This window comes from Hemitrygon akajei, chromosome 1 (genome assembly GCF_048418815.1).
Source record: "Hemitrygon akajei chromosome 1, sHemAka1.3, whole genome shotgun sequence".
Lineage (NCBI taxonomy): Eukaryota > Metazoa > Chordata > Chondrichthyes > Myliobatiformes > Dasyatidae > Hemitrygon > Hemitrygon akajei.
In genome coordinates, this window is record NC_133124.1 from 65,258,629 (window position 1) to 65,282,228 (window position 23,600).

The 23,600-nt window shown below is 40.8% G+C and overlaps 2 protein-coding genes across 3 annotated transcripts in view; one reads left to right on the top strand and one right to left on the bottom strand.

Annotated features, from left to right (window-relative positions):
* The window catches only part of tmem64 (transmembrane protein 64), a 63,441-nt gene extending 58,952 nt beyond the window's left edge, over nucleotides 1-4,489 (bottom strand). Inside the window, exon 1 of the mRNA XM_073044542.1 lies at nucleotides 3,777-4,489. Within this exon, the coding sequence (XP_072900643.1) occupies nucleotides 3,777-4,475 (699 nt within the window). The 5' untranslated portion in view covers nucleotides 4,476-4,489. The remainder of the gene's footprint in view (nucleotides 1-3,776) is intronic.
* A 628-nt stretch (nucleotides 4,490-5,117) lies between these two features.
* necab1 (N-terminal EF-hand calcium binding protein 1) overlaps nucleotides 5,118-23,600 on the top strand; it is a 116,057-nt gene continuing 97,574 nt past the window's right edge. Inside the window, exons 1-2 of one of the 2 annotated variants that reach the window (XM_073044560.1) lie at nucleotides 5,118-5,357; nucleotides 16,090-16,114. Coding sequence is in view for 1 of the 2 variants with exons in the window: in XM_073044553.1 (XP_072900654.1) it covers nucleotides 12,632-12,712; nucleotides 16,090-16,114 (106 nt within the window). In the remaining variant the exon portion in view is untranslated. Of the gene's footprint in view, nucleotides 5,358-12,136; nucleotides 12,713-16,089; nucleotides 16,115-23,600 lie in introns of those variants that run through there. The other variant, XM_073044553.1, reaches the window with a different exon arrangement.

The following is a 23,600-nucleotide window of genomic DNA, read 5'->3' on the forward strand; positions in this document are numbered from 1 at the left end:
CAAAGAAGAAACATATAAATTAGCAAAAAAAAGCAGCACACCTGAGGACTGGGAGAAATTCAGAGTTCAGCAGAGAAAGACAAAGGGCTTAATTAGGAAAGGGAGAAAAGATTATGAGAGAAAGCTGGCAGGGAACATAAAAACTGACTGTAAAAGCTTTTATAGATACGTGAAAAGAAAAAGATTGGTCAAAACAAATGTAGGTCCTTTACAGTCAGAAACAGGTGAATTGATCATAGGAAACAAAGACATGGCAGACCAATTGAATAACTACTTTGGTTTTGTCTTCACTAAGGAGGACATAAATAACCTTCCAGAAATAGTAATGGACCGAGGGTCTAGTGAGATGGAGGAACTGAGGGAAATACATGTTAGTAGGGAAGTGGTGTTAGGTAAATTGAAGGGATTAAAGGCAGATAAATCCCCAGGGCCAGATGGTCTGTATCCCAGAGTGCTTAAGGAAGTAGCCCAAGAAATAGTGGGTGCATTAGTGATAATTTTTCAAAACTCCTTAGATTCTGGATTAGTTCCTGAGGATTGGAGGGTGGCTAATGTAACCCCACTTTTTAAAAAAAAGGAGGGAGAGAGAAACCGGGGAATTATAGACCGGTTAGTCTGACATCGGTGGTGGGGAAAATGCTATAGCCGGTTATCAAAGATGTGATAACAGCACATTTGGAAAGAGGTGAAATCATCGGACAAAGTCAGCTTGGATTTGTGAAAGGAAAATCAGGTCTGACGAATCTTACAGAATTTTTTGAAGATGTAACTAGTAGAGTGGATAGGGGAGAGCCAGTGGATGTGGTATATTTAGATTTTCAAAAGGTTTTTGACAAAGTCTCACACAGGAGATTAGTGGGCAAACTTAAAGCACACGGTATTGGGGGTATGGTATTGATGTGGATAGAGAATTGGTTGGCAGACAGGAAGCAAAGAGTGGGAGTAAATGGAACCCTTTCAGAATGGCAGGCAGTGACTAGTGGGGTACCGCAAGGCTCAGTGCTGGAACCCCAGCTGTTTACAATATTTATTAAAGATTTAGACGAGGGAATTAAATGCAGCATCTCCAAGTTTGCAGATGACACGAAGCTGGGCGGCGGTGTTAGCTGTGAGGAGGATGCTAAGAGGATGCAGGGTGACTTGGATAGGTTAGGTGAGTGGGCAAATTCATGGCAGATGCAATTTAATATGGATAAATGTGAGGTTATCCACTTTGGTTGCAAGAACAGGAAAAGAGATTATTATCTGAATGGTGGCCGATTAGGAAAAGGGGAGATGCAACAAGACCTGGGTGTCATTGTACACCAGTCATTGAAGGTGGGCATGCAGGTACAGCAGGCCGTGAAAAAGGCAAATGGTATGTTGGCATTCATAGCAAAAGGATTTGAGTACAGGAGCAGGGAGGTTCTACTGCAGTTGTACAAGGCCTTGGTGGGACTGCACCTAGAATATTGCGTGCAGTTTTGGTCCCCTAATCTGAGGAAAGACATTTTTGCCATAGAGGGAGTACAGAGAAGTTTCACCAGATTGATTCCTGGAATGGCAGTCTTTCATATGAAGAAAGACTGGATCGACTAGGCTTATACTCACTGGAATTTAGAAGATTGAGGGGGGGATCTTATTGAAACGTATAAAATTCTAAAGGGATTGGACAGGCTAGATGCAGGAAGATTGTTTCCGATGTTGGGGAAGTCCAGAATGAGGGATCACAGTTAAGGATAAAGGGGGAGCCTTCTAGGACCGAGATGAGGAAAAACTTCTTCAAACAGAGAGTGGTGAATCTGTGGAATTCTCTGCCACAGGAAACAGTTGAGGCCGGTTCATTGGCTATACTTAAGAGGAAGTTAGATATGGCCCTTGTGGCTAAAGGGATCGGGGGTATGGAGAGAAAGCAGGTACAGGGTTCTGAGTTGGATGATCAGCCATGATCATACTGAATGACAGTGCAGGCTCAAAGGGCCTTTCCCACACCTATTTTCTATGTTTCTAATGTTGTGCTGACCTGTTAACCTAATCTAAGATCAATCCAAGCCCTTCCCTTCTACATAACCGTCCCTTGTTTTGTCATTGATGTGCCTACCTAAGAATTTCTTAAATATCTCTAATGTATCTACCACTACTATTACCTCTGGCAGGGTATTCCATGCACCCACCACTCTGTGTGTAAATAAACTACCTTTGTATATCCACTATACTTACCTCCAATCACCTTAAAATTATACCCAAGTTATAAGCTACTTCCATCTGGGAAATTCTCTCTGGTTATCCACTCAATTTATGCCTCTTATCATCTTGTACACTTCCAAGTTGCCTCTCATTCTTCTTTACTCCAAACAGAAAAGTTCTAGCTCGCTCAACCTATCCTCATAGGACATGCTCTATTTTTAGTACTCTCAAAGTATATTGTTATGTACTTTGGCAGAATCATATGGCCATAGTAAAGAACAAAATCTGTGTGAAATTATAGATATTACTTTCAGATGATACCTCTATGGAGGGATCCAAACTACCACATCATTTCACCCATCTACTCAAGTAATAATCTTCAATGTGGATGCACCAATAGAAAGCCCCAATTAATAACCAAGAATAGGAAAGAATCACTAAATTAGCCTTCATAACTATATTACTAGTCACCAATTAGGGTGTCAAAAGTTATGCGGAGAAGGCAGGGGAATGGGGCTGAGAGGGATAATAAATTAGCCATGAAGAAATAGAAAAGTTCAATGGGCCAAATGGCTTAATTCTGCCCCTATTTCTCATAGAAATATGGTTTTAAAAAAAAAACATTCAAAACTCTGCACCGGCTACAAATGCAAAACATTACAAGTGATATAAACTGCAGTGGTGCCATTCTTTAAGTCCTAACTAGGCCAGGCAACAATGATAATTAAGCATTAATTGTTTCACTAAAGTTATTATTCCAAAACTATCTATTTCTCTCTGTACTTCCAACAGCAGCAAAGGATGTAAACTCTAAATCACTCAGTCCAAATGGAAAGGAATACATGAATACTTCCTAAAGTTATCCGATGCTCTCAAATTTATCTACCATGCTTATGTTTTAAGGCAGTGCAAAACTCACAGGATTCTGTCATTAAGAATACCAAACCCCTTTCACTTAATCTCAAATAAAATACTGTTATTTGCATTAGCAATGTGCACAAAATAATTTTACATTGAGTCCTACAAGTCACCTTTGATTTTGCTATTAGGTAAATAGAGTCAAGTGAAAAGAAACATCTGTAGGTCTGTTTAAACCACTCGTGCTATACAACACTTTTAGTTAAAATTTAAACATATGTAATATGTAAACATATTACAACTTTTCTCCAGAGACAGCATTATGATCTCCAGACTGGAAGAACCACCAATTAGTCAGCATGGAAATTTAAGGAGCTCAGGCTGTCCCATGCCACCAATTTGTAAGAACTAAAACATCAAAACGATTTAGATAAACATGAGGAAGATTATAGTTGGTTATAATTCCATAAGCTAACTTATCTATGCACACTCCCTCAAAATACTATGTCCTGCAAACCAGATCATTAAATCAATTTTAGTTAGTTTTCCATCCCAAATTAAGAGGCAAGATTGTTGTGTTCCCAGGAAACTGGGAAATGTTTGGTGTTTCATGCTTTGGCTAGGTTACCTCTGAGCAAAAAAAAACCAGTAAGTCTGTATTGAATTTTCCTTAGGTTGTTAACGTACGGAGATGATCCACATCCAAGTAACCTCTCATTCCTCTTACTTTGAGGTTCAACACTAATACTAACCGAGAACACTGCATTCTGCAGTCCGAAGGGAATGGGAGTGAGTCTGGCTAAAGCCACCACCTTCAGTCCGCTACCTCCTTCCACCACTCTGACCACGGCGCTCAGCTGATCGTTCGCTCGTACTTTGGCGGACACCCACGCAGTCAGCAGCCGCTTACAAACCAAGTGAGCGATGAACGTCCCAATCAATACGCCGATCACCACTAGCCCCAGACCCAGCAGGAAGCCATACAGGTAACCGGCAGCCACGTTTAGCACGATGTAACCCCAGCTGCAGGGGAACGAGACGGCGATGAAACCCACGATAAAGAGCAAAGCCCCTACCAAGCTGTCCAAGCTCTCCACCCACAGCAGCAGATCCTTCAGGTAGCGCCGCACCAGCGCCAAAGAGATGAAGCAAACGATGGTCAAGGCGCAGATCAGAAGGAAGCTCTTTAAGCAGTTATTCAAATAGTACGTGGCCTTGGGGTCGCCCAGGATAGGCAGCTCGTTATCAATGCCCTGATGCTGTAAGTTGAGTTCTGCCTTCACCTGCACTCGTTCCTCGTATGAAGCCACGTCCACTGCGTCCGCCTGGCTCAGCAGCAGCGAGTTGGGGCAGGGTCTCTGCAAGTTCCGACTTAACACCAAGTGACCTTTGCTTAACTTCTTCAATACTTTGGTAAAAAACAGCCAAGATGCGACGCCAGCGTTCCACATATTGAATCGGAAGTAGAAGTTAAATCATAACGCCTTCTCAAAAATATAGTCCACTCTCCTCTCCAGATTTCTCCAAAGGTACAAAAATAAAAATCCGATGCAATTCGGAAGATTTGTTCACTTTTGCCGAAACTACATCGATGTGCGTAGCTGCAACCCTGGGGTGGAGTGAATGAGGTTGGAAGTGTCTACGGGGAGCTGCTGCAGCGACTTTACACCAAAGGAAGGGGTGTGGGAGGTGGAAGAGAGAGAGGGAGGATGGGACGTGGTTTTCCCCAAGGCTGAGCAAGAGGTTTTTTAGATGCTCCGGCTGCCTGTGCTGGGGCAGCTGGTGGACGAGAGGAGGGTTCCTGCCACGTCCCCCCGTCTCATCCTCCCTCAGGAACAGATCGCACAGAAAAACACTAACAACACAGGAGCAGTCAGTCCCTGGCTCCCCGCCACCTAGCGGGGCCCTGCGAAGCCACGCGCCTGATTTCCCGGACCGCGCCGAGCCCCTGTCAGTCCCCGGCAGTCCGCCACGAGCGCCGCCGCCGCCATCCGCTCCGCTCGGGCTCGGACTCGGAGCCGCAGCACAGCAACGGCCGCTCACCCAGAATGCTGCCGCTCTTCCTCCACGTGACCGATTGGCGCCTGCTTTTGAAACGACTCAACACCCTGCTCGGTGTCTGCGAGCGCCGCATCAGGTATGCGGTAGTAGGACTGCTGCGCTTCTGATAACAATGCCTCGGGCAAGTTATCAATTCTGGGGAAGGATATTCCGTAGCAGTCGTAAGGGCGGCGCTGATTGAAATAATCAGCAGGCTTCTCCTGACACGAGAGACTGCTTATGCTGGATCTGGAGCAACAGGGACTCTTGATGACTGTACTTTCATCCCACAGGTACTGATCGACCCGCTGAGTTCCTCCAACAGGTTGTTTGTTGCAGAAGTTCTTTGATCTAATGCAGTACAGAAACAGGTCCTTCAGCCAGCAATTTTCACTAGTGCCACGTAATCCCATTTTATTCTCCCGCAGTCCCAACTCTCTAGATCATATCTCTCACGAACAGATTAGGAGCAGTTTATGTTAGTTAATTAATTTACAAATTCATATGTCTTTAGAGTGCGGGGGAGGGACTGGAGAAAACCTGGGCAGTGACATGGAGCCATTGCAAACTCCACTGACATCATCAACGGTCTGGATTAAACCATAGTCTCTCGTGTTATGCTATTATGTCATCGACATTAATAATCTTGTGCAAGAAATAATATTTTCCAGGACCCAATGTGCAGAATATAACTGTCAGAATGCAAAACATAAAACAAAGCATTTTAGAATAGCAAAATTATTGTGTCAAGCTGTTTCCTGTTTGCAAGAAAGAAGACCTCTGAGAGAATTCACTATCATGCTTCAATGGGATTGATTTGATTAGCTTCTTTTGTTCTCATGGATAGGTTTTAGGAAGCCTGAGAAACTGGTGAATACAATATTTAAAACCAAGTATACTAAATGTGCAATCAACGTGGGTTAATTATCAGCATATCATTCCAGAGCTGGTGCCCCCACATTTAACGTGCTCCAGGAAAAGGTATTACCCCTCAGTCATCAGGCTCCTGAACCTGGGTGGCTAACTTCACTCACCTCAACACTGAACTGATTCCACAAACTATGGACCCACATTCAAGGACTCTACAGCTCATGTTAGCAATACTATTTGTTGTTTGTTTATCATATCATCATTTGTTTTTTACATTGCTCAGTTTGTCTTTTGCACATTGGTTATTTGACCATCTTTGTGTGTAGTTTTTCATAGATTCCATTGTATCTACCAAAAATGTCTGCAGGAGAATGATTCTTTGTGGAATATGGTAACATATGTGAACTTCAATAATAAATTTACTTTAAACTTTGGGTGTTGTTGAAGCTGCACTCATTCAAGGAAGTGATTTTTAAATGTACTCAGCAGGCACTGATTTTTACTCCCTCTCCCTACTGACATGTCCCCAATCTGTCCTCATTTTCTCTACTTTGATGCACTGATAAATGTATTGTTATCAAAACATACTTGAATCCTCATATTGGCCTTGGCAAGTATACCTTCCCCCTGCTTCTTATAACCAGAGGAATGTTTGAGCTAACTGAATAGAGAATTCATTTCCTCCTTTCCAATTTGGTCATTGGAACCTGCATTTGAAATTATACCGCTGGTCCCAACCATGATGCGCTCCTCACATAATAATGCAGGCTGTTTTTAAAATGGATTAACGTTTGGTAAATGTGAAGTACATATTTGTGTTATCTGGATGATGACGATAATGAGCAGGCAGCATGAATTTTGTGAAGAGGCTGTATCAGGTCAAAAAAGCGCATGGTTTGATTTATACACATTATATTGCATTTAGTTTTGCCCCAGTCCAATGTATTTCCAATTTAGTGCTGAAGAGGGCACTTTTGTACAATTGAAAACTGACAAGGATGTATAATTTTGTGCTGACACTGCAAGCATGTTCTTTTGCATGTAATTTGAACAGAGGTATTAAGTTAATCCACAATTAAAAGAATAAACACAGGAATGCAATAAGGCGACATGTTGTAAGTTGATCTTCCTGAAAGTAATTTCTAATAGGTCAGATCTTGTTGGCATGATCTAACATCTAGCAATTGTTATCTGTGATTCCTGGATAGGAAATCTTTATCTTGTTGAATGCTCCAGCACTGAGATTAGAGTACTGACAGAGTTCCCAATGGCACTATGAAGAACTCCCACCTTTGAAATTACCTTCAAAATATTGGCAGTCAGCAAATCCTCACTCCCAGCTTTGTTGACAAAGTTGTGAGGGTTTTTCTTTAACATATCTGAAGACGTATTCATTCATTTTTTTTTAACATAGACGTCACTGACATGGCCAGCAATTCACTTGCCACTCCAAATTGCCCTTGAGAACGCTGCCATCTTGAATACCTGCAGTCCTTCTGATAAACTGTTGGGAGGGAGTTCCATGATTTGTGTATATCCTGAAACAATGAGGCAAGAACGAAATGTTTCCAGGTCAGGATATTGACTTGGGCCTCGCTTTTGCCTTTCTCGGTAATATAAGTCCCAAATTTAGGTGGTGTTGATTGGAGACATTTAGCTGAGTACCTGGGGGAGATCTTAAATAGATTTTTGTACCTGTATTTATTTGGGAGATAAATACAGAATTATATAGAAATGTGTCAAAACACCAGTGAGGTCATGGAGTGCTTGCTATCTTGAGGAAAATTACGAAGGATAAATCCTCAGGGCATGACGAGGTGTTCCCTGGACCTTGTGGGAGGCTAGTGCAAAAATTGCAAGGGTCCTAGCAGAGGTACTTAAAAAACCCTTACCCAAGGATGAGGTACCAGAGGATCAGAGAATAGCTAGTGTTCTTCCATCATTGAAGAAAGACTCTATCGATAAGCTGGGAAATTATAGACCAGTGAGCTTGACATCAGTAGTGGGTAAGTTGTTGGGAGGTATTCTAATGACTGAATATATAAGTATTTATTTAGATAGGTACGAATTGGAGATAGCCAATATGGCTTTGTGCATGGTAGGGTCATGTCTAACCAATCTTAGAGCTTTTTTAGCAAGTTACCACGAAAGGCAGTGGATATTGTCTATGTGGGCTTTAGCAAAGCCTTTGTCAAGATCCTGTATGGGTGATGGTCAAGAAGGCATTCAGAATGAGGTAGTAGATTGGACTTGGACATTGGCTTTGCAAGAATAGACAGAGAGAGGTTGCCTCTCTGACTGGAGGCCTGTAACTATTGGTGTGCCACAGGGATTAGTGCTAGGTTTGTTCTTTGTCATCTGTATCAACAATTTGGATAATGTGGTAAACTGGATTAGCAAATATGTGGACAGCATCGAGATTGGGGGGGGGGGGGTGTGGTCACAGCAAGGAAGGCTATCAAAGCTTGTGGTGGAATCTGGGCCAAATGGAAAAATGCAGACAAGAATGAGGGAGGACCTTGGGAGGACAAACCAGAGTTTAGTGTGATGTTGCTATACCTCAGTGCATCAGAGTTCAATTCCAACACAATCTGTACATCCTTTCCTTGAACGCATGAGCTTCCCCCAGGTTCTCTGGTTTCCTCTCACTTTCCAAAGACGTACCAGTTAGTAGGCTAATTGGCCATTGTGATTAGGGTAGGATTAAATAGATGGGTTGCTGGGCAGTGCGGCTTATTGGGCCAAAAGGGCTTGTTCCATGTGCATGATGGAACACAGGGCTATTTAATCTTGGAAGGTGTCAAACCTTTTAAATATTATTCTCAACAAAGCTATATTCCTTTGAAAAGTAAGCACTCTTATGATTCATGTACAGGTAAATAAGGAAGTTGAGGTTTTTTTAAGTGTTCATTTTAGCAATATTGTGTTGTGGGCCAGTAAATGAGAAAAGTAAAATCCACAAAGGATGGTTTAAAATAATAGAATAGATTATTTGAGTAGATAGGCAATAAATATAAATACTAAAAATTGTACAAATTGAACCTGTATGATTATATACAATTAATTAATGGGTACAATTATATTTATTTTAAGAAATAAAACTAGGAAGCCATAGAAAATGTAACACTAGTTGCTGCAAACTATGGCCAATTATCCTAACATCTTTCATTAAGAAAGGTGTAGTAGACCCTTTGGAAATTATAATACCATCAGGCAGAGTCAATATTGTTTTATGAAATAGGATTCTTTGAAAATTGTAGATAAAAGGAAACCAGATGATGTGGAGTATTTGCATTTTGTAAAAACATTCAATAAAATGGCATAAAGACTATTAATGCTCATGATTTTGGGAATAATATATGCACATGGATTGACCAAGAAACAGAAACAAAAATGGAGATAAATGAGTCATCATTGTATTTGATTGCTGAAATGAATGGGGTGCCATATAAGTTAATGTTGGGTCTTAGCATGTGGGTTCATCGAGTAATTGGAAAGGTAACTGGAATCTATTACAAGGAGATGGAGTAAAGTAGGAGGATAGATTGATACAACTGTACTGGGTATCAATGAGACCACACAAGGTGTAATGCAAACTGCTTTAGTTGTACTTAATGAGGACTATTCAATATTTGCATTAGAGTCATTTCTAATGAATTTTATTTGTTTGTCTAATGAGGAATGATTGTGCCTTTACCAATTGGAATTTAGAAGAATGGGAGATGACCTTATTGAATAAACAAGATACTGAAGGTGTCTTACATGTTCGATAAGGTCATCTCCATTCATTTAAACTGATTAATGGTGGCGGAGGCTCAAGTGAATACACAACCCTGTTCTGCCTGCACTTCTAACATTTTTAAACTTTGTGTGGTGTACTTGTACTTTATCTTAAAGGACAAAATGAAGGTAAGTAAATGGACTCATTGGTAGAGATCTGCAAAAGAGATAAATTTGATCTAAGAAGGTGATACCTATTCATTTGCTTTTTTAAAACTATTGCAATTAGGGAACAGAAATTAAATTTGTGCTCACTATATTTTAAGCTTGATATGCTATAATTTTTATAACCTTTTGGTGATTATTTTAGACAAATCTGTTGAAAGAAATAGCAGTCCCTTGTGAAAACATCCAGATGCATCTTGCTTGGATATCCATATTTTCAGTGTAAGGATTTGTTTGATCTGTACCCTATCTCTGACCACTGGAATCTGGTTACTGCTGCTCCACTGTCTGTTTTTAAAGATTGAACTATGTTTAAATGAAGAACTGGGAATTCTGGAGGCCCCCTGTTGGTTGGGGTCAACCATGGACATTGTTTGCTCGCTGTTGCTACCCGAGCCAGGGCAATGCGATCTGGAGAGTAAGCTGCTGGCTGTGCAGCAGGCACCCCCTCCCCACACACACGCAGCTGATGAATCCAAAGGAACAGCAGAGACTGATACAGTTTGGCACCAGGGGCGTTGCAGAAGTTGCCAGTCAGCGTGGAACTCAATTTGGGATTGCCTCAGGGACTTCAGCTCTGAATTTTTCCTCTGGTTTTACTCTGGAAGTCTTCTTCATGAGTGGGTATAGCTGCAAGGCAGCAGAGATTTGACATCTAAATTTTCCTTCTACATGAGCTGCCAACCACGGGTGACAAGCCCCATCTGCTCGGCCCATCCCCACATTCTGGAAATTATGACTCAGAAGGATTTAATGAAAATAATTAGAATGGTTCTATTTGCTAAGATTTTCGATTTGGCTTGTTTTGTAGAATATGAAACTGGGTGTTGGGGCTATTTCTATTCAATACTTACTTTTCAGAAATATTGCTCTGTAGAAAAGTTAATATTTCAAGCCTTTTACAGGTAATGCTCTCTAACTCTTCCTCTGCTACATTGAGGACAGCATTGGTACTGCTTCATGCACCATGCTGAGCTCGTCAATTTCATCAACTTTGCTTCTAACTTCCACCCCGCCCTTAAATTCACTTGGTCCATTTCTGACATTTCCCTCCCCTTTCTCGATCTCTCTGTCACCATCTCTGGGGACAAACAGTCTGCCGACGTCTTTTGTAAACCAACAGTCTCGCGGTTGTCTTGACTATACCTCTTCCCAGGCTGTGTCCTATAAAAATGCTAAGCAATCTTTCTCAGTTCCTTCGTCTCCTTTTCACTGATGTCCTTTCTCCACCATTGATGCTGCCCTTACCCGCATCTCCTCCATTTCCTGAATATCCGTGCTCACCTCATCTTCCCGCTACCTTAATAGTGAAAGAGTTCCTTTTGTCCTCACCTACCACCCCATGAGCCTCCATCATTCCTTGCAACTTGCATCCTACCACCCCCCCCTCACCATTCTCTGTTTTCCACAGAGATCGCCCCCTCCGTGATTCCCTTGTCCATTCCTCTCTCCCCACTAATTCACTATTTTTCCTCCCGACACTTTTCACTGCAAACGTTTAAATTGGGGCAACGCTTCGTCGAGCACCTCCGCACCATCCACCACAAGTGGAACTTACCACTGGCCAAACATATTACTGTAATTCTGATTTCCATTCCCGTTCCGACATGTCAGTTCATGGCCTCCTCTTCTTTCACTTCGGGGCTACTCTCAGGGTGGAGGAGCCTCCAACCCGAAGGCACCATCTCTCCTTACGATTTAAACAAAAACTCTCTCCCACCTGCCTGTCACCTCCCCAATGCCCGTCTTTCTTCCCTTTCTCCATGGTCTATAAAATTCCTTCTTTAGCCCTTTTCCTCCTGGCTTCACCTATCACCTAGCTATCTTCCCACCCCCACCCCCTACTTATTTATTCTGGCGATTTACCCCTTCCTTTCCCGTCCTGAAGAAATATATCCTGCCCAAAATATCGACCGTTTCTTCATTTCCATCGATACTGCCTGACTTGCTGAGTTCCTCCAACATTTTGTGTTTCTTCAGTTCTATCTGCCTGGAAGTGAATACTGTACTCAAAATACTTGAAGAGCGCCGACAAACGCAGTTGTTCGGTTTTTGAGCTCCGTTTCATATACGTATCTCCATTAAGACATCGATTTCCTGCTTTCTGTCAAAGAGCCCTATCTATCACTGGCAGATATTGTCAAACAACTAATACGGATTTAACTGAGTTAGGCATCCCAGGTTTTCATTTGCCTTGACTTCACAATTGGGGAGATGTACAAGTGGCGGCAGTCCCAAAGGAGAAAGAAAAATGCAAGAACCTAAAAGACAAAGGAGCAAATCAGATTTTAAAATAAAACGGGGAAAAGTGTATCCTGAGATTAAGAAAAACGGGAATGGGTGAAAAGGCTGAAATAAACGGGAAATCGATATAGACGGTTTCGCAAAATAGGCGTCCGTTTCACTGCGTGCGTGCGAGTGTGTGTGACTGTGTGTGTTTGTTTTTAGCGGAAGCGGTGCGAAGCCGACAGTGTATGTGCTCAGATCAGTCGAGATTAAGAGCATAAACGTCTCTCTGCGGAGCTTCGACTTCTGAATGAGTGTGTGCGTGTGATCGCGTGGCCCCCGAACCCAAACAGCGGCAACCTGCTCAGATCAAAACATACCCAGAGCAGCGACAAATCGCAGAGATAGCCTCCAGAAAGGCATCTGCGCAGATTGATGCTGGATTTCTTAGTACTGTAATTAACTCGTCCGCATTTCAGAAGAACAAAGTCATCAAGTTTGCGCATGATAGAAATTCTCTTAAACCATGGCTTGCCAGGAAACGTATCCTTTTTCAACAGAAGCACCGAATTGTGATTTGAAGAAAGGCACGTCGATTTTCCTGGACGTGAGTATTTAAGGAAATTCTTCAAAATATCATCTATTTAACACGATTACTTAGAGGTAACCCGAGTTAAAACCAGCAGCAACTCAAGCTGTCGGTAGTTTATATCCTCGCACTTTGTGACCACATATGAAATGTCCATTGTGCAGTAATATACGATACTTAAATAGCTGAGATATACTTAAATAGAGAAATTGGGGTTTGTACTTTCAGAAAAAAATGCTTTAAAATATTGCAGTGATTAGTGCTCTGAAATATAAATGTTGAGTGTATGCGGTGAAGAAGCACTTTGAGCAAATTGTTTTGAATTGAATAATAAACTGATGGAAGATTCTTGGCAAAATGTTGGTATTGATTCCGAATTTGAATAATTTTTTTTCAGTCAAACGTTTTGAAGTTTTGATTGCATCTGCTAAAGCACAAACATTAATAATGCTACAGTGGATTTTTTTTAAAAAATCAAGAGGATCAAATAAAAAATGTTTCAAATTATTTTTTAAAATCCTCATAGTAAGCAAGCCCTGGAGCTGCCTCTGGATTAGAAGCCACTGACTGTATCTATTCATCTTCAGTGAAAGCGCAAATTAAACAGGCTAATACAAAAACTTTGAGCCTCAATGAAAATTCCTTAATACTAAAACTATATTTTTTGAATTATAAACAGGCTACTTTTTCATTTTTGAAATGTAATATCCCAGCTTCCATATAGTTAGGATGGACCCTTATTCGTTTTTGGAATTCTAAGGGAAAACAGCAATGATGGGTGAAAACATTTACATAGGTAAATTGGTTTATTGTTGCCACATGTACTGGGGTGCAGTGAATAACCTGTCTTGCATGTTGTTCATACAAATCAATTTGTTACTACAGAGCACTGAAGTAGTACAAGGTAAAGCAGTTAAGGAATGTAAGGAACCATCAATTCAGAAATCCAGTGGTAGCACTACATGTAATGGAGACACTGGTCCAGTGGAAATGACCCACATGGTCAATCCTAAATATAAGGGTTAAAGTTTATGTGTCTGCAGCAATGGCTAGTTTGGGAACAATGTTAAAGTGGAACTGAATATTTACATTAAAATAACCTTCAGGAGAAGTGGGTCAAGGCACTAAAGTGAAATTTGGCTGTGCAAGTTATCTTAAACTAGGCAATTCTCTCAATAGCATTTGGACAAATATAGATGCTAGTAATCTGGAATAGAAAGCAATAATGCTGGAAATATTCTGCCGGTCAGTCAACATCTGTGGAAAGTGAAAGAGTTAATATTTCAGGATATGATTGTGCACTTTGTGGAAGGAATGAAAGCATAGTTTTCAAAATGGGGAGAAAATTCAGAGGTGCAAAGGGACTTGGGAATCCTTGTGAGGGATTCCTAAAGGTTATCTTCGGTGGGGGGAGGGAAATTAATGGACAAAGGAAATGAATAGTTGGCAGGAAGGTAAGTAGGAGAGTGGAACTGTGGAATTGCTCCAAAATCTGTCATAGATGGGCTGAATGCCCTCCTTTTATGTCATAAAATATGAATACAAAATTATTTCCATCATAGTAATCTTGCCAGAAGTCAGTTGCTTCAAAATAAAATAAGCAAGTATAGCATTGGATTCTCCACTTCTTAGCTGAAGAATTCACCTTCCCATTGCTGAAATAAAATTGGAGTTTGTTTTACAGGTGTCCTCCACTTTACGAATGTTTGCTTTATGCCACTTCACTTTTACAAAAGACCTACATTAGTAACCTGTTTTTGCATTACAAAGAGGATTTTTACTTTTACAAAAAATTTTTCCATAAAAATTAATGGTTCTTTGCTTTACGCCATTTCAGCTTAAGGAAAGTTTCATAGGAACGCTCTACCTTTGTAAAGGGGGGGAGAGGGGACACCTGTATTGGAATATGAATTTCTAGACACTAAGATGGGGAAAGGTAGATAAAGGTAAACTTGTTTTTCTTTTTCAGATTTCAGATTAATACTTTAATTAATGTTTAACTATTCAAAATTATTGTAATAGTCCTTATATTTTTATGAAATTCAGAAACATTCAATAATTATTACAATGCTTTGGCGGCAGGTGACATTGTAACCCATCGAAGAGGTGGGGCCTCATCACTGAGGACTCATTACAAATTGTTACCTGAGTGCAAAGTTCAGCTCTTTCAGCTCTCTGCATTCAGCTGACATAAGAGAGAAAGTTTTGGGATTTGATGAAATAACCCAGGGAAATTGCCCAGTACCTGGAATGCTACACTGATTGACGTGCCAAATTAGAATTAAACATTAAGCATGACCCTTTTCTCATCTTTCATGGCCCAATTTGAAGAAAACGATGATATTCTTACTTTATCTTAGTGCATGCCCAGTCACCCAATCACCATCCACAAAATAATTAGACAGTTGCCTCATTGTTCTTTGTGAATTTGGCTGTTCCATTTTTCTATATGAGAACAAAAACAGGTGAATATCATGAAATCAGAAAGGTTATATATAAATATAAAAATCATAATCAAAACAAATTCACAAATGTTTTCTTAAAAAAAAGAAATTATTGGAGAACGTTCTTGATGACAGGTTTGTCACATTTGGAACCTTTGGAAAAACATGACAATTAGTAAGTAAAGTCAGCATAGGTCCTGTGTCATGAATTTGATTGAGAATGTTTGAGGACATGCCAGAGATGATTGATGAGGGCAGGGCAATGTATGATATTTACATGGACTTTAGTTAAGCATTTGACAAGATCTCTCAGCACAGCCTGGTCCAGAAGTTATATCAAATCAATGATCTGTTAATAAATAGGATCCAAATTTGGCTTGCTCATAGAAGAAAGAGTAGAAAGGTGCTTTTACTGACTGGAGGTCTGTGACTAGGGTGTCTTATGTATTCTATCTGTTTAAATCACTCTATTCCACTGAAGCAGGTTTAGAATTTTATATCAGATTAATTAGCATACTGATTTTCATATTTTCATTTCTAATTCTGAATACAGTTTGTATGCATTTGTTTTGTCAATTTATTGGAAAAGCAATTGAAATAGACTTACTTAGTATGTAACTTTTTAGGTAGCACTTTGGACAGAGCAATTAATTTCAACTAGCTGAGCTGATTTTGAAATGTAGCACAGAATGAAGCTAAATAGTTCCAAATTTCAAAATTTAGTTGAAACTCTGTTTCTATTTAATGTGATCTGTAATGTGCTAAGATATTCAACATTCATCTGTATTAGAAAAATTGACTAACAAAGGTGATTAATCTGCAGGAAATATGAGTAATTTTCAGTCACTTCATTAATTGACAACTTTTTTACATTGAGTTCTTTCACTGAGCCTTATTACTCTGGCCTGGCCCTGACACTGATGGTACATTTTTGTGTATGATTCATTTCAGATCTTACGAAGAGCTGACAAGAATGGTAAGAATTATGAAGTTTTAAATCTATTTTTATCAGTTTTCTGAACAGAAGAAATGTGTTTTTTACTGTCACACTATTAGTTTCTTCTGATCTCTTGAAAGATTGATTAACTTCAGAATTCCAGGGTGCATAGCCCTAATCTGTACAATCTTGCAATTTTTCAGATCATGAGCTGACCAACATTTGGACCTGGACTGACAGGTGGCAATAATATTCAGATCCTATGACCATGCAAACTTAACACTTTCAATTAAAGTTGAATCAACCAGCCTTAACATTCAAGAGCATCACTACTTTCAGATTTCTTACTGTAAACATCATGGGAGATTATCATTAACCTAAGTCTTTACTGAATTAGCCCAATAAAAATTGTGGAGACAACAGCAAGGACAGACCTGCACAACTCTTCTTCAGACACCTTAGAGCTTTGCCGCCATCTAGGAAACTAAAATCAGGGACAGTATATAATGAATATCTTTATTTTGCTTGAAAGGAGCACACCTCCAAGAACTTTTCACAAGATTGATATTGTAATTCAGGACAAAGTATTATATTTGATTGACAGCTCGTCCATCACCCTGAACATTCCTTCTCCATATTACTGATGGTTTTTGTGGCAATTCACCTAAGGTTCTTCACCAAACACCTCCCAAACTCGTGACCGTTACCAACTGTGCAAATTCTAATTTTCCATCCGTGTTTCAATGTATCATAAATGTTGAATTAAATCTCACTGTGCCCTACTTATTTATACCTGCTGCCTTTGCTGAACAGCCTTGACTCTGAACACCTAAAAATTAAAACTTTGAATCTCATGTTAAATTCACTTCCACAGCATTGCCCCTACTTATCAATGCAACTTCCAGAAATATATCACCCACCACACCCATCTCTTGCCCTTTAGAAATTCCCTATGTAATCACTTAATCTCTTCCTTTCTACCATCTTTAATATCTGTTAAAATCTGCTTCTTCAACCATCTTCTTGGGTAATATTCCTAATATTGCTTTCTTTCACATCTATTTCTTCACATCTCTGTGAATGATTTTTTTCTATATAAGAACAATATAAATGTTCTTTCTAGACAAAAAAAATAGGAATTTTAAAATTTTGGTTAAACAGAAATTACAACACAATTTTCTGTAGTCACTACTCATTAGGGATTGGAGAGTTACATTAGTTATAGTTCTGGTTAGTTTACATAAGTTATACCTTCTCTCACTTTAATTCATCCTCTCCTTGTTCTTGATACTTTCCCAATTCTTGGGTTTGAAGACATTAAAATAAACTTTTTTTTCTAAAATCCTCCATACCTTATTTAGTTAGCCACAGTTTATTATTTTTGCTATAGAATGTTAATTTCCCAGTCATTTATTCACAACTATTTATTTTTTTCTCTCTGAAATGCTGTAACATACCGTACTTACAATTATAGCACTTAATCTAATAAACAAACACAAAATTCTGGAGGAACTCAGCAGGTCAGACAGCATCTATGGACAGTTCGGCCCACCAAAACGTCAACTGCACTTTTTTCCATACATGCTGCCTGGCTTGCTGAGTTCCTCCAGCATTTTGTGTGTGTTACTTGGATTTCCAGCATCTGCAGATTTTCTCTTGTTTGTGGCTTAATCTAATAGTTGTCTGTGTTACGAGCCCCGTAACTGGATGTCTTACCAGCAAAGATAGAAGTGTCCGTTGGAGTCTGGTGATACTATTTTCAACAGTATTTATTAGTAAAAATATACAAAAATAATATCAATGCAAATATACAGATAATATACGTCAGCAATACTAAACCTAAAAGTGTGGGTATAATAATAATAAGAAACAAGCTCTATCATTGTCTAGGGGATAGTGAATTGTCAGATAGAAATATAAAGTTCAGTTCAGTTCATGCAGGCTGCGGTAGTTGTTGGTCACTGTGTTTCAATTGTTGGAGAGAGAGAGAGAGAGAGAGAGAGAGAGAGAGAGAGAGAGAGAGAGAAAACATGTAAGCAGTAACAGCTATTGTCTTGCCAACCTTCCTTTACGATTTTGATCCATCGATGCGTTGTTGTTGTGGCCATTCAGGTATGACCCCGCCGTCCTTTAGCTAGACCGTTCTTCCATGGTGGACTCATCACCCAGGCAAGGGTGGACACACACACAAGCCTCCACCGGCCTTGCTATAAAACACTGTGAGTTAAAATTTACCGACCCTTCGTTCGGTCTTCGATGTCCCACCCTGTCTCGTGGGTTTCTGATGCTCACTAGCGTTTCTCCTGGTGCATCTGAGGGGTGTTACCTCAGACCTCGCTTTTATCCCCACTCACGGGGTCTCAGATGTCAATCAGGTTTGAATGACATAACCCATCAAACCAGCCCACTCTGGCTATCCCCTGAGGGATTTCAATGAATAGAAAAGTACCAAGTAAACAATCCTTCTCCAAAAGTCAATGGCAGTAAATCAGTGGCTTTTGTCAGTAGGAGACGTTCCACCTTGTGTACCTCTTAGCTGTCTCCCTCTCTCTCTCATTCTCTTTCATGAGCTGTTATCAATAACAACTGCCCTGGCAGATTTTCATTTGTCTCTCTTACTTCCTTGGTAGCAGCATTGAAATAGTAGTGATTTGCGATTCTCCAAAAGGGGGGGGGGGGGCAGGGGCCACTCTGCACCCTTTTGCCCATCAGAGTTGTTCATCCTTTGTAACATCTGAAACAAGTTATTATTTTGAGCTCCAACTTTCCAAAACATGAACCAAAATTTCAAGCTGACTGAAAAAGTACCTCAAGACTCCTGATGTGGAGATCTCTGATCCAAGACTAGAAAAAACTGGCACAAAAGTATTTGGAAAGATACCAAGAATCTGATGGAAACACATGGAAGTTGAGCACAAGCTGTGGAAAAGTGAATAATAATCCAATCAACCATCCACCTGCCTAAACAATCTGCAATGTGGAAGAACCCTCAAATCCCACATCAGCTAGCTCAACACCCACAGAATTTTAATGGAAGCAAGTCATCCTGAACTCAAAAAGACTGCCTAAGAAGAAGTAATTCAATTTAACAATCTACCTTAATCAACTAATCCCTCATAATTAAATTTAGTTTCAAACTTAATATATTTTTCTTAAAGTCAGAGTAAAACTCTATCATCTGATTGCACTTTCCTTGAAGCATTTTACCATGTGACTGCTAACTTAAACTATCTCGTACAAAGGAAGTCAATGTCAGCCCTGAAATGTCTTAGGCACCTTAGATTATATTGCATGCTTGCAGAACAGTTGGTTATTGTGCAATACACACAAAATGCTGGAGGAACTCAGCAGGTCAGATAGCATCTATGGAAATGAATAAACAGTTGACATTTCAGGTCGAGACCTTTTATCAGGACCGGAAAGGAAAGTGGAAGATGCCAGAATAAGAAGGTAGGAGGATGCTAAAAGGTCATAGGTGAAGCCAGATGGTTGGGGATGGAGGAATGAAGTAGGAAGCTGGGAGGTGAGAGGTGGAAAAAGCAAAGAGCTGGAGAAGAAGGAATCTGATAGCAAAGGAGAGTAGACCATGGGATAAAGGGAAGGAGGAAGGGAAGTAGGGGGAGGTGATAGGCAGGGGAGTAGAAAAGAGAAGAGGCCAGGGTGGGGAATTAAAGAATAGGGAAAGGGAAGGGAAGAAAATTATCAGCAGTTGGAGGAATCAATATTTGTGCCTTGGAGGTAGAGGCTACCTAGATGGAATATGGGGTGCTGGTCCTACAACCTGACTATGGTCTCATCTTGGCAGAAGATGACATTCTGGAACAGTAATGGGGAGAGGAATTGAAGTAGTTGGCCACTAGGGAATTCCACTTTATGTGGAGGTGCTCAACAAAGCCGATCTCAACAAAGTAGAGGAGGCCACAACAGGAGCACTGAATACAGTAGACCACTCCAACAGATTCACAGGTGAAGTGTTGCCTCACCCATAAGAACTGTTTGGGACTCTAAATGGGGGTGATGGAGGAGGTGAATAGACATGTGTAGCAATCCAACCAGGGATAAGTGGGGAGGGACGATTGAACAAGGGAATCAAAAAGGGAGTTAACTTTGCAGAAAGCAGAGAGTGGGGTGGAAGTAAAGATCTGTCTAGTGGTAGGGCCCCATTGAAGATGGAGGAAGTTACAGAGATGATATGTCGGATGTAGAGGTTCATGGGCTGGTAGGTGAGGATGAAAGGAACAATATTGCTGTTATGGCGCAGAAAAGATGTTGTGAGCGCGGATGTCCAGGAAATGGAGAAGACATGGATGAGGGCAGCATCGATGGTGAAGGAGGAAGGAAACCTGTCCTTTGAAGAAAGAGAACATTCTGAGGTCCTGGAAAGGAAAGCCTCAAGCTGAGAATAGATGTGGCGAGAATAAGGAACTGAAAAAAAGAGAATGGCCTTTTTACAGGAGACAGGGTGGGAAGAAGTATAATCAAGATATCTGTGGGAATCAGTAGGTTTATAAAAGATCTCAATAGACAGTTATTCTTCAAAGATGGAGAGATTGAGAAAGGAGAGAGAGTTGTCAGAAATGGACCAAGTGAAATTAAGGGCAGGGTGGATGTTGAAAACAAAGTTGATGAAATTGATGAGTTCTGCAATGGTGCATGAAGCAGCACCAATGCAGTCATCAATGTTGCGCAGAAAAAGTTGTGGAGCATTACCAGGTAAGGCTTGGAGCATGGACTGTTCCATGTAGCCAACAAAAGGCAGGCATATCTGGGGCCCATGAGGATGCCCATGGCTATATCTTGAGTTTGGAGAAAGGAGGAACCAAAAGAGAAATCGTTAAGCGTGAGATCCAGTTCCGCTAGATGGAGGAGGGTGCTGGTGGAGGGGATCTGGTCAGGTCCATTGTTGAGAAAGAAACAGAAAACTTTAAGGCCTTATTGCTGGGGGATAAAAGTGCATAGGGACTGGACATCCATGGTGAGCATGAAGCAATCAAGGCCATGGAACTGAAAATTGTTGAAGAGACGAGAGCATGTAAATTGTTGCGGATGTAGATGGGAAGGGACTGAACCAAGGGGGATAAAATGGAGTCGAGATATGTGGCCATGGGTCCAGTGGGGCAGAAACAGGCAAAATCAACAGGCCTACCCAGATGGTCAGGTTTGTGGATCTTGGATAGGAGATAGAAATGAGCAGTGCAAGGTAAGGGCGCTATGAGGTTAGTGGCAGTGGTGAGAGATCTCCAGAGTTGATGAGATTGTGGATGGTGCGAGAGACATTGACAAATATCATTATTGTGCAATGACCTGGGAGCTCTCTAGTTAAAAGTTACATCATCATATGTTTGTGTTGGACAGAAGTCTCTACTGAGAATGGAGCAAGAAACAAAAAAAAAATCCAGTGAGTGGCAGGTTCTATGGGCAAAAACATGTTGTTAGCAAGAGAGGTCAGAAGAGAATGCCAAACTGGTTCAAGCTGACAGAAGAACAACAATAACTCAACTAACAATGCGTTACAAGAGTGGTGTGCAGAAGAACATCTCTGAACGTACAACACATCAATGCCTGAAGTGGATGAACTCCAGTAGCAGAAGACCACAAACATACACTCAGTGGCCACTTTATTCAACACAGGAGTTACAACCAGGTCACATTGTACACTACTCAATTTGCTGCAATGAAATTGTACTTGTGAAGCTAGGAAAGAAACACTTAAGATTGTAAGATCTCTTTGAATTTTGTCAGTATGTAACAGATGAGAGGAGGCTCCCAATTGTGTGCACTATTCTTTATATCCATCTTTCATAAATCTGAACCTGGCAAAATTTACACCCAGGTCCTCTGAATATTTGACAATGTTCCCTCTCTGCCTTCTCTTTCCACACATTTTAATTTATTTCCTAATGGTAAAAATGTAAAGGACATCCACATTTGCCCCACTTTGTGAAAGGACTGCTCCAGAGTAAAGTCATTATTCTGTGTATCTCCTGTATCTGAAGTTCATGATCCAGAGAAAATCAAAACCACGGTTAAAATGGCCCCATATAATATCTTTTCATCAGTCACCCAAAAAAATGATAGATGTTCAGTCCTAGTTGGAACTCTGTCAGAATATGTAATTGGAATCAATCAGAATGACTTTGCAGGGTTGGCTGCTACAGGATAGGATGTTAATAATTATGATAAGCACATATCTCAATTTTGGAACCTTAACACAAGGACTAAATCAGATTGCACACTGACTGCTTGGTAAACACGAAAGAGGCAGAATGCTATAATTAATAGATGCTACCTATTCTGAGCAGAATAGTGATACCTAAATGCAAGAGATCTTGCAGATACTGGAAATCCAGAGTAACATACAAAATGCTGCAGGAACTCAGCAGGTCAGGCAGCATCAATGGAGAGGAATAAAGAGATGAAGGTCCAAGCCTAGACCATTCATCAGGATGGGAAAAGGAAGAGGGGGGAAGGGAATGAGTACAAGCTGGAAGATGATAGGTGAAGCCAAGTAAGGGGGAAAGTAGGTGGGTGAGGGAGGGGGGGGAATGAAGTGAGAAGCTGGGAGGTAATAGATGGGATGGTTAAAGGCTAAGGAAGAAGAAATCTGATAGGAGAGGAGAGTGAACCATGGAGAAAGAGAAGGAGGAGGGGCATAGGGGGAAGAGATAGGCAGGTAAGGAGAAGAGAAGGGATAAGAGGGGAGCCAGAATGGCGAATGGAAAAGGAAGCTACTGAGGTTTTCCTCCTTCAACCTGAAAGTGGCTTCAATGTGGCAGTAGAGAAAACCATGGACCAACATGTTGGAATGGGAATCAAGAATGGAATTAAAATGGCTGGCCTCCAGGAAATCCTCACTGTTTCAAACAGACTGAAAGCGCTTGATAAAGCAGCTCCCCCAATCTACATTGGGGATCTTACTAATGTAAAGGAGGCTGCACTGGGAACACAGTAGACCCCGACAGTCTTGCAGATGAAGTGCTGCCTCATCTGAAAGTGTTGTTTGGGGCCTTGAATGGTGATGAGAGAGGAGGTAAATGAGCAGGTGCTGCACTTGTTCCGCTTGCAGGGATATGTGCAAGGAGGAAGATCAGTGAGGGGGGAAGAATAGACAAAGGAATCACAGACAGAGCAATTCCTGAGAAAGCCAGAGAATGGGAGAGGGGTGGGGAAGAGGTAAAGATAGGTTTCCCTAGAAGATGAGGAAGTGGCAGAGAATGATGTGCTGGATGTGGAGGCTCACAAGGTGGGAGGTAATGACAAGAGGAACTCTGTCTTGTTAAGGTGGTGGTTAGATGAGGTGAGGGCAGCAATGGTAGAGGAAGAGATAACCGATTCTTTGAAGAAGGAGGTTATCTCAGATGGTGTGGAAAGGAAAACCTCATCCTGAGAACAGATGAGGTGAAGATGAAGGAGACTGAAGTGGTGCCCAAAGTAGCATTCAAAATATCCTAGATTACTACATTTATATAACAACTCATTTATAGTTTATTGCAGAGTGTGCATTAATTAGAAAAAAACAATGTTT